Source organism: Oryctolagus cuniculus, chromosome 2 (genome assembly GCF_964237555.1).
Source record: "Oryctolagus cuniculus chromosome 2, mOryCun1.1, whole genome shotgun sequence".
Lineage (NCBI taxonomy): Eukaryota > Metazoa > Chordata > Mammalia > Lagomorpha > Leporidae > Oryctolagus > Oryctolagus cuniculus.
Window position 1 is genome coordinate 147538439 of NC_091433.1, and position 10201 is coordinate 147548639.

Genomic DNA, 10201 nt, shown 5'->3' on the forward strand with positions numbered 1-10201 from the left:
AGAGGCAGAGAGAGAGAAAGAAAGAGGTTCTCTCTCTGGTTGAGGAGTGAACCATTGGATGGTTCACTCCTCAAATGGCCACAGTGGTCAGAGCTGGGCCGGTCTGATGCCAGGAGCCTGGAGCTTCTTCTGGGTCTCACATGTGGGTGCAGGGGCCCAAGGACTTGGGTCAACCTGCTGCTTTCCCAGGCCATAGCAGAGAGCTGGATTGGAAGTGGAGCAACCGGAACTCGAACTGGCGCCCATATGGGATGCTGGCACTACAGGCGGCAGCTTTACCGGCTATGCCACAGTGCTGGTCCCTCTTCTCTATGGTTTTAAAATGCATTCTGTCCACGCCCCACTCTCTGCCTTGTGCTATAATTAGATGTGATTTTTACTGACCAATTATATTGATAAAAATTATGTTGATAAAAATTTTTGCAATGAACTTAACCAAAGAATATACTCCGTGTGTGAGTGTATGGACTAATATTAGTAAGATTGTGATAGCATGGTTTTTTTTTTTAAAAACTGATAAATAAGTAATTAAAAATGGATGGAGGATCCGCACTGTGGCATAGCAGGTAAGGTTGCCTCCTGTGGTGCCGGCATTCCGGCATTCCATAGGGGCTCCGGTTCAAGTCCGGATGCTCTACTTCCAATCCAGCTCTTTGCTGTGTCCTGGGAAGGCAGTAGAAGGTGGTCCAAGTCCTTGGGCCCCTGTACCTATATGGGAGACCTGGAAGAAGCTCCTGGATCCTGGCTTTGGCCTGGCCTAGTCCTGGCTATTGTGGCCATTTGGGGAGTGAACCAGTGGATGGAAGACCTCTCTCTGCCTCTGTCTCTATGTAACTCTGCCTTTAAAATAAATAAATAAATATTTTAAAAAATTTTAAAAATGGATGGACCATTTTAACTCATTTTAAAAGGGATATATTTAAAATCATATCTCTTCAGCGACCTTTAATTCTGAAACATCCTGTGTGATGGAAGTAATTAGCATTCAGTGTATGTTGGACCAAAGCAGTTAGTCTAAAATTAACAGGTTTTGGTAAGGAGATGAATCTAGTGTTTGGACCACTGTGAGAGACAGATCATTTGGAGAAATATGTTTTGTGAATGGTATTCATCTTTTATACTATCATTATATGTAGTTTCATGATTCTGCTTGTTTATAGTGACAGTTAAATTGTGTTTTTCTAGTTTGCCATTAACTAGCTCTGTGACTAAGTTATTCATTTCTCAGAGTGTAAGTTACTGGAAATGTGGTAGAAAAGCCAAAATAAGATGAGCATGTTTTAGAAAGAAAAGTTAAGTATGGTAAATCTGGGGTTTAAAGGATATCAATATTCAGATAATGCTGTAGGAGGAAGTGTTGGCGTTATTAGGAAGATTTATGCTTGGTTAGCACAGATGACATATGAAGAATTGTTGAAAAGTTTAGGCAGTTAAGTTGGGGCCATATGGTAGAGATAGTCTGTATCTAAGGCTTTGTATCTAGGATTTTAAGCTAAATGTGCATAACTAGAAGCTTTTAAATGTTTTTGAGCAAGAGGGTATAAAGAATTTTCTTTTGGAAATACTTGATAGCAGTAGAATGGAGTGACTTATTGAGAAAGTTCTGGCTTCCTCTTTACCTGTTATTTGGTGAAAATTAATTTTTTGTTTTAAAAATAAGCCACTGTGGTTTTAGTGTGAGCATAATTAAGTCTTCGATTTAGTATTATCTTTGATTAAAAATCATTGATTCCTTGTGAAAATCAGTCTTTTACAGAAAAAAGGCTAAATTCAGTAATTTCTATTCAAAAGGAATAGTTTTTAAAGATTTATTTATTTGAAATAGTTACACAGAGAGGAGGAGAGGCAGAGAGAGAGAGAGAGGTCTTCTATCCACTGGCTCACTCTCCAGTTGGCCATAATGGATGGAGCTGTGCTGATCCGAAGCCACAAGCCAGGAGCTTCTTCTAGGTCTTCCATGTGGGTGCAGTGGCCCAAGGACTTGGGCCATTGTCTACTGCTTTCCCAGGCCACAGCAGAGAGCTGGATCAGAAGTGGAGTTGCTGGAACTCAAACTGGCGCCCATATGGGATGCCAGCACTGCAAGCGATAGCTTTACCCCTGCGCTGGCCCCAAGAATTTCACAGCTTTTGACACATGACCAGCGTTGATTAGAATTTTATTTTTAATAACCTTAATTTTATATTAATCATTTTAAAACTCTGAATTTATATAATAAAGTTCTGAAAAAAAAGTGTATTATAATGTTTAAAGGAAAGAGAATGGACTTGTAAACTCTGAATTCTGATTTCAGACCTATCACTTTTAGTTTTGTAAGTTGGGGAGATTGGTTCTCTTAGGCCTGTTTCCCCATCTGTGAAATGTGGATAATGGTAGTATGCATCTAGTTTATTGGGTAGTTTGAGGTTTGGATGAGTATCTACAACAAATATGTCTGTCTAACACATTATCTGGCTCCCATTAACCTCTCTATAAATGTTATTATATTGTAAAGGAGAAGTAATTAATCAGTCCAGTATTTCAGGTGATTGCAAAGTACTTTGCTGAATAACAGTTTATTTTGTTTCAGGAGAACAAACTTGAAGGTTGTAAAGTAAGATGAATTGACAAAATTGTGCTTGTGCATAAACATATCCCTCAGAAGAGAACGCACAAGGACTTGGGAGTTAGGTTGATTTGAACCCTGGCACTGTGGCCTCTTAGCTCTGCCATTTAGGGCAAATTGTTGTCTTACCTACTCCCTCACAACTTGAAAGAAGTATACTTTTTTCCTCTTTTCTTTTTTTTTTTTTTAAACACATTAGGATATGAGATACAGAATGGCAAAGTTGTAACTTTCTCAGGGTTACACAGTTGTAAGTGATGGATCAGGGATTTGAATCCAGGCAGTTCAGTTTCATGATCAGTTATTGCTTTAATAGGAATCTGACAGCTCTCTTTTTGAAGACCCAAATGGTAATCCTTTTGAATTCTTAGAACTTTTAGAAATGCAGTATTTATTTTGTGGTTAATTTTTGATTGAATTCCATTTTAAAACTGATTTTTTTAATTTAATGAGTATTTGGAATGCCAATTTAAAAACTTTTTTATTTGGCCAAATGTCAATAATGATAATTTTTACTATGAGAGATTCTGGTAATAGATAGAAATACAGATATGTTTTTAAAAATACTTGAAATTTCAGCACTAGCTTAGGTGTTTGTTTTCCCTCTAATTTTCCAAATATACTAGCCCTGTGTTGTCTAGATGAAAAAGGCAACCATTTTGTTAAGAGTTAACTAAGAACACATAGCAAGTTATCTTTTTTAAAAAAATATTTAATTGAAAGGCAGTGTGACAGGATGGGAGAGAGATCTTCCTGTCTGCTAGGTCACTTCCTAAATGACCACAACAGCTGAGGTTTTACTAAATCTCCTTATTTCTTTATTTTCTTACTGGGGATGAATTGCCCATCCTACTTACTGTTCTAGGTTACAGGAGACTTTTTTAAAAAAGATGTGCTTGTTTGAAATGCAGAGTGACAGACAGACAGATGGAGAGAGTTCACTCCTCAAATGTACACAATAACTGGTACTGTGTCAGGCTGAAGCCAGGAGTCAGGAACTCATGCACCTGAGCCAGCATTTGCTGCTTCCCAGACATGTTAGCAGCGAGCTGGATTAGAAGAGGAGGAGCCAGGACTCCAACTGACATTCTCATATGGGGTTCAGGAGTCCTTAGCAGTAGCCTAACCCTCTGTGCCACAGTGCCCACCCACAGGAGATTGTTGAAAACGTACATGATGGAATTCTCTTTACTGCCCCATCTAAGAATCTTTGCTGTACTCTATTGTGCCATGTATAGATTTATCTAAAGTATATGTGTCATTGTGAAATTAGTTCTCTTATGCATCAAGGGGAATTACCCTTAGAAAACAAGTCTATATTCATGATAGCTGTATCTTTGATTTTTATATATCTTGGTCACCCTTGTATAGCTTGTGCTTGCAGATAGAAGTGTCATCCATTTTTTTTTTTTTTTTTAAGATTTATTTATTTGAGGAGCTTGTGCTGTGGCCTAGGGGGTAAAGCCACCTCCTGCAGTGCCGGCATCCCTGTAGGTGCTAGTTCCAGTCCTGGCTGCTCCACTTCCAATCCAGCTCTCTGCTATAACCAAATCCTTGGGCCACTGCACTTGCATAGGAGACTTGGAAGAAGCTCCGGGGTTTGGATTGGTGCAGCTTTGGCCATTTGCGGAGTGAACCAGTATGTGGAAGACCTCTCTCTGTGTCTCTCCCTCTCTCTCTGCCTCTAACTCTGTCTTTCAAATAAATAAATCTTTTTTTTTTAATAAAAAATTTATTTATTTGAAAGGCAGAGTTACAGAGAGAGAGGAAGAGTCAGAGAGGGAAATCATCTGCCGGTTCACTCCCCAAATGGCTGTAATGGCCAGGGCAGGGCCAGTCCAAAGCCAGGAACTTTATCTGAGTCTCTCACTTGATCACATCCTCTGCTGCTTTCCCAGGCACATTAGCAGGGATCTGGCTTGTATGTGGAGCAGTTAGTACTAGAACTGGTACATATGGAATGTCTGCATTGTAGGCAGTGGCCCAACCCACTATGCCGCAACTCTGCCCCCCCCCCCCCCCCTTTAATGGATCTTCTCTGCCAAAGGAATAACTTCTTGTCATCCCTTGGGCTATTTTAAAGTCTTGTCTTTGTCTAGCGTAAACCATAGAAGAGCTTTAGCTTCGGATCTTCCAGCTGCAGGAGCAAAAGGACAGTCTACAAGGTTAATATACCAATATATGGTACAGTTGATACTCAGGTTGCCATAACAAAATATCATAGACTGGGTGGCTTCACCAACAAATCATTTTCTCATTGTTTTGGAAACTGAAAACTCAAAGGTCAGGGTGCTGGTAAGGTAGGAATAGGTTTCATTCTTTTAGTTAGTTTTGTTTTTATTTATTTGAGAGGCAAAGAGACAGAGCTCCCTTCCCCTTGTCATTTGGATAATGGCACATTAGGATTAGTGTCTTCAAAGAACAGTGTACAATGATTTTTAGAAACCTTTTCAACATAGACATCTAGAACATAAGAGAAAAATGCATAATTCTGTGGAAGTGTTCTATATTGAACATATGCCAGTAACAAAAGATTAAAGAAAAGTAGTTACTAGTTGTATTCAAGTTTATCTTTAATTCTTGACTTGACTAGGACAAGACAACTTTACCTATCTGAAAATATGAGTACGCCTTAGCTACAATGTATTAAATGAGAAGAGTATCTTAAAGCTGCTTTGGTCCATGAAGTTTCTTTAACATAAACACATTATTTTGCATTCTGTGAATATTAATCAACTTTATATGATGATTTATCCAAATTACTACTTTTCCTAACTTCCTTTCCATCTTGGCCTTTTCTCTAAAGTTTTGTTAACTTATTACAAACTGAACCCTTGCTTGCTCCTTTTTCTGATCTTTTGTCTCTTTCCAACCTGTCTTTATTTCTGCTGAGGTTATATTCTATTTGTTTTTCAGATGAGACCCTTTTTGCTCTTCCTGCTGCATCTGAGCCTGTGATACACTCCTCTGCAGGCAAGTTCTTTTCTGCCAGACTTTTATCTTCTGTGTATTCTAACTTTAACTCTTTGTGTTAACTCTATGTAGAGTAGTTGTATTTACTAAAAATTAGCATGGTTCCAAGAATGTTTATCTACTGAAAACATCAAAATTTGCATATTATAAGCCGTGTCTGAGGGAAAAATGGGCAGAACTGATTGATAATGAAAAATAAAAAAGAATTCTTGGATCCTTGATCTAAATTTACTTATTGACCATTCTTTTTTTTTTTTTTTTCAGATAGTTTACCTGTATATAGCCAAAAAGCTTTTATGTAAATGAATCTAGTCTATGGAATTTAATTATCTAGTGCCCCTTCTTTTCTATATTCTTAGTTAAACTTTTCTCAAATCTTCTCTTCCTCAAAACTAGTTACGAGTAGCTTTTCTCAATTGATAACACTCGAGGCTCTTCTTAGACTTGATTCATGTCTTTGCATAGTGTGTAATTGTCTCTGTAGCCATGCACATTTTAAAAGCTTACTTAGTTTTTTGATATATAATTGTATATATTTATAGGATACAGCATGATATTTTGTTACATGTATTTGAAGATACTTCAGAAAGTTCATAGAATATGGAATTAAAAGTTTATTTTGGGCCGGTGCCGCGGCTCAATAGGCTAATCCTATGCCTGTGGCGCCGGCACTCGAGGTTCTAGTCCCTGTCGGGGCGCCAGATTCTGTCCTGGTTGCTCCTCTTCCAGTCCAGCTCTCTGCTGTGGCCCGGGAAGGCAGTGGAGGATGGCCCAAGTGCTTGGCCCTGCACCCGCATGGGAGACCAGGAGAAGCACCTGGCTCCTGGCTTTGGATCAGTGTGGTGCGCTGGCTGCAGCGGCCATTGGGTGTGAACCAATGGGAAAGGAAGACCTTTCTCTCTGTCTCTCTCTCTCACTATCCACTCTGCCTGTTCAAAAAAAAAGTTTATTTTGGTGCAAAAATGTTTCAATCTATAAATATGAAGGGGTCTTCATAAAGCTGAAAAATGTGTATTAGGAAATACTTACGTGTGGATTTTTTTTTTTTGAGATATTAAATGTATTTGAAAGGCAGAATAAAAGGGAGGGAGGGAGGAAGGGAAGGAGACAAAGAGGGAAAGAGAGAGATACCTTCCATCTGCCGGAGCCTGGAACATCATTCTGGTCTCCCATGTAGGTGGCTGCCTTCCCAGCATATTAGCAAGGAGCTAGATCAGAAGCAGAGCAGCCAGGAATTAGCTGGCGCCCATATAGAAAGCCTGCAAGGCAAACAGCAGCCCAAACCCTTGCCACAATGCCGGCCTCTGTGTATGGATTTCAACTTTGTTTTTGCACCAAAATAAACTTTTGTATCAATTCCATTTTCTGTGAACTTCGAAGTATGTATCAAGTATATTGTAGAAAGATCATATCAAGCTATATAATGTATGCTTCACCTCAGATACCTACCATTTAGTTGTGATGAGAGTATTTAAAATTCTCTTTGAGCTATTTGGAAATATACAATATATTATTCTTAACCACAATGCTGAGTAGTAGCCATGCACCTATTTTACTGACAGATAGCTTAATATTTTCAGAAGTGATTCAAGTCTACTTGTTATTTATTAATTAAATTCTATTTTAATTAATTAAGTTAATTAATTAAAATGCTATTAACATTTCATTTTAGTTAACAGTTAAGTCTTTACTAACACTATTTGATTGAATCTGTCAGAAAGCTTGCATAACTCTGAGAACACTGGCATTTTCTAACTTTCCTTTCTGTCTATGGCCACAGAACAAATTATGGATTTGAAGGAGAAGCCAGGTAACACTGTTTCAGCTGGTCAAGAGGATTTCCCATCTGTCCTACTTGAAACTGCTGCTTCTCTTCCTTCTCTATCTCCTCTCTCAGCTGCTTCTTTTAAAGAACATGAATACCTTGGTAATGTACCAGCAGTATTATCCACGGAAGGAACACTTCAAGAAACTTTAAATGAAGCTTCTAAACAGCTCTCAGAGAAGGCAAAAAATCCATTTGTAGATAGAGATTTAACAGAGTTTTCAGAACTAGAGTATTCAGAAATGGGATCAAAATTTAGTGGCTCTCCAAAAGCAGAATCTGCCATAATGGTAGCAAACCCTAGGGAAGAAGTAATTGCAAAGAATAAAGATGAAGAAGAGGACTTAGTTAGTAATAACATCCTTCGTAATCAGCAAGACTTACCTGTGGCCCTTACTGAGCTGGTGAAAGAAGAGGACAAAGTTATGTTTCCAGAAAAAACAATGGACAGTTTTAATGAAAAGGAAGCTGCAGTAGAAGCTCCTATAAGGGAAGAGTATGCAGACTTCAAACCATTTGAACGAGTATGGGAAGTGAAAGATGCTTATAAGGAAGATAGTGGTATGCCGGCTGCAGGGGGTAGTATAGAGAGCAAATTGGAAAGTAAAGCGGATGAGAAATATTTTGCAGATAGCCTGGAGCAAACGAATCATGAAAAAGAGAGTGAAAGCAGTAATGATGATACTTCTTTTCCCAGTACACCAGAAGCTGTAAAAGACGGTTCAGGAGCATATATCACATGTGCTCCCTTTAACCCAGCAGCAACTGAGAGCATTGCAACAAACATTTTTCCTTTGCTGGAAGACCATACTTCAGAAAATAAGACAGATGAAAAAAAAATAGAAGAAAAGAAAGCTCAGATTGTAACAGAGAAGAATATTAGCACCAAATCCTCAAACCCTTTCCTTGCAGCAACACAGGATTCTCAGACTGAGTATGTCACAACAGAAAATTTATCAAAGGTGACTGGGGAAGCAGTGGCAAACATGCCTGAGGGTCTGACACCAGATTTAGTACAGGAAGCATGTGGAAGTGAATTGAACGAGGCTGCAGGGACAAAGATTGCCTATGAAACAAAAATGGACTTGGTGCAAACCTCAGAAGCTATGCAGGAATCACTCTACCCTGTAACACAGCTTTGCCCATCATTTGAAGAATCTGAAGCTACTCCATCACCAGTTTTGCCTGACATTGTTATGGAAGCACCATTAAATACTGTAGTTCCTAGTGCTGGTGCTTCTGCAGGGCAGCCCAGCTCATCACCGTTAGAAGCTCCTCCTTCAGCTAATTATGAAAGTGTAAAGCTTGATTCTGAAAGTCCACCCCCATATGAAGAGGCAATGAACGTAAAAAAAATATCAGGAATAAAAGAAGAAATTAAAGAGCCTGAAACTACTGATGCAGTTGTTCAAGAAACAGAAGCTCCTTATATATCCATTGCATGTGATTTAATTAAAGAAACAAAGCTGTCTAGTGAACCAAGCCCAGATTTCGCTAATTATTCAGAAATAGCAAAAGTTGAACAGCCAGTGCCTGATCGTTCTGAGTTAGTTGAGGATTCCTCACCTGATTCTGAGCCAGTTGACTTATTTAGTGATGATTCAATACCTGAAGTTCCACAAAGACAAGATGAAGCTGTGATACTTTTGAAAGAAAATCTCACTGAAACTTCATATGAGTCAGCGTTAGAATATGAAAATAAAGAAAAACTCAGTACTTTACTACCTGAGGGAGGAAAGCCGTATTTGGAATCTTTTCAGTCCAATTTAAGCACCACAAGAGATAGCCCATCACCTGATGAAGTTTTGACATTGACCAAAAAGGAGAAAATTCCTTTGCAAATGGAGGATCTCAAAACTGCAGTTTATGCAAAGGAGGACTTACTTGTTTCTAAGGAAGCCACAATAAGAGAAAGTGAAACATTTTCAGATTCATCTCCAATTGAGATTATAGATGAGTTCCCTGCATTTGTTAGTTCTAAAACTGATTCTTCTCCTAAATCAGCCAGGGAGTACACTGACTTGGAAGTATCCCACAGAAGTGAAATTCCTAATGTCCAGGATGGAACTGGGTCATTGCCCTGCTCAGAATTGCCCCGTGACCTTTCTTTCAAGGAGGTACAACCAAAAGATGAAGATAAAATCTCAGATGAATTCTCCAAAAATAGGTCTGATGTAGCCAAGGCACCCTTACTTCCTCCAGATGTTTCTGCTTTGGACACTCAAACAGAAATAGGCAGCATAGTTAAACCCAAAGTTCTTGTGAAAGAAGCTGAGAAAAAACTTCCTTCTGACACAGTGAAAGAGGACAGATCACCATCTGCTATATTTTCAGCAGAGCTGAGTAAAACTTCAGGTAATTAATCTATACACTGATTTGTGATTTTGTACTTTTATAAAATTTTAACAACAGAACATTCTACACTTTGTGCCCTATAATACTTTTTTAGTGTCTAATATATCACATTGATAATTCTTTATCACTGTCTCAGTTGAAGGTTTTAGTGCTTTATTTCCCCCTCTTACACTAATCACCCTTGCTGTTAACTTTTTCACACGGTTATTCATTAATCACTTTTACATTGCATCATGGCACTAGAAAACACATTTTAAAATTAGAATTGGTTTCAGTATCTCTTCTTCTGGGTGTGGGGACTTAATTGTTTTTCAATAGCGTGAAGAGCCAGAGATATTAAACCATTATTTTCAGATAGATTTTTGTTATACTAGAAATTATTATTTTTGAGGAAAACATGGCTGAAGCAAGCTTTTTTTTTTTTTTTTTTTTTTAAGATTCAT

At 38.4% G+C, this 10201-nt stretch overlaps 2 protein-coding genes across 6 annotated transcripts in view; one reads left to right on the plus strand and one right to left on the minus strand.

Moving 5' to 3' along the window:
- Positions 1-10201, plus strand: part of RTN4 (reticulon 4) — a 75197-nt gene that overhangs the window by 13767 nt on the left and 51229 nt on the right. For 2 of the 5 annotated variants that reach the window (XM_070069112.1, XM_070069111.1), the window contains exons 2-3: positions 5522-5578; positions 7359-9758. The exons of 1 other annotated variant lie outside the window; for it this stretch is intronic. In XM_070069112.1, coding sequence (XP_069925213.1) covers positions 5522-5578; positions 7359-9758 — 2457 coding nt within the window. The remainder of the gene's footprint in view (positions 1-5521; positions 5579-7358; positions 9759-10201) is intronic. 2 more of the 5 variants (XM_070069114.1, XM_070069116.1) reach the window with 1 other exon arrangement.
- The window catches only part of EML6 (EMAP like 6), a 388832-nt gene that overhangs the window by 698 nt on the left and 377933 nt on the right, over positions 1-10201 (minus strand). The window lies entirely within an intron of this gene.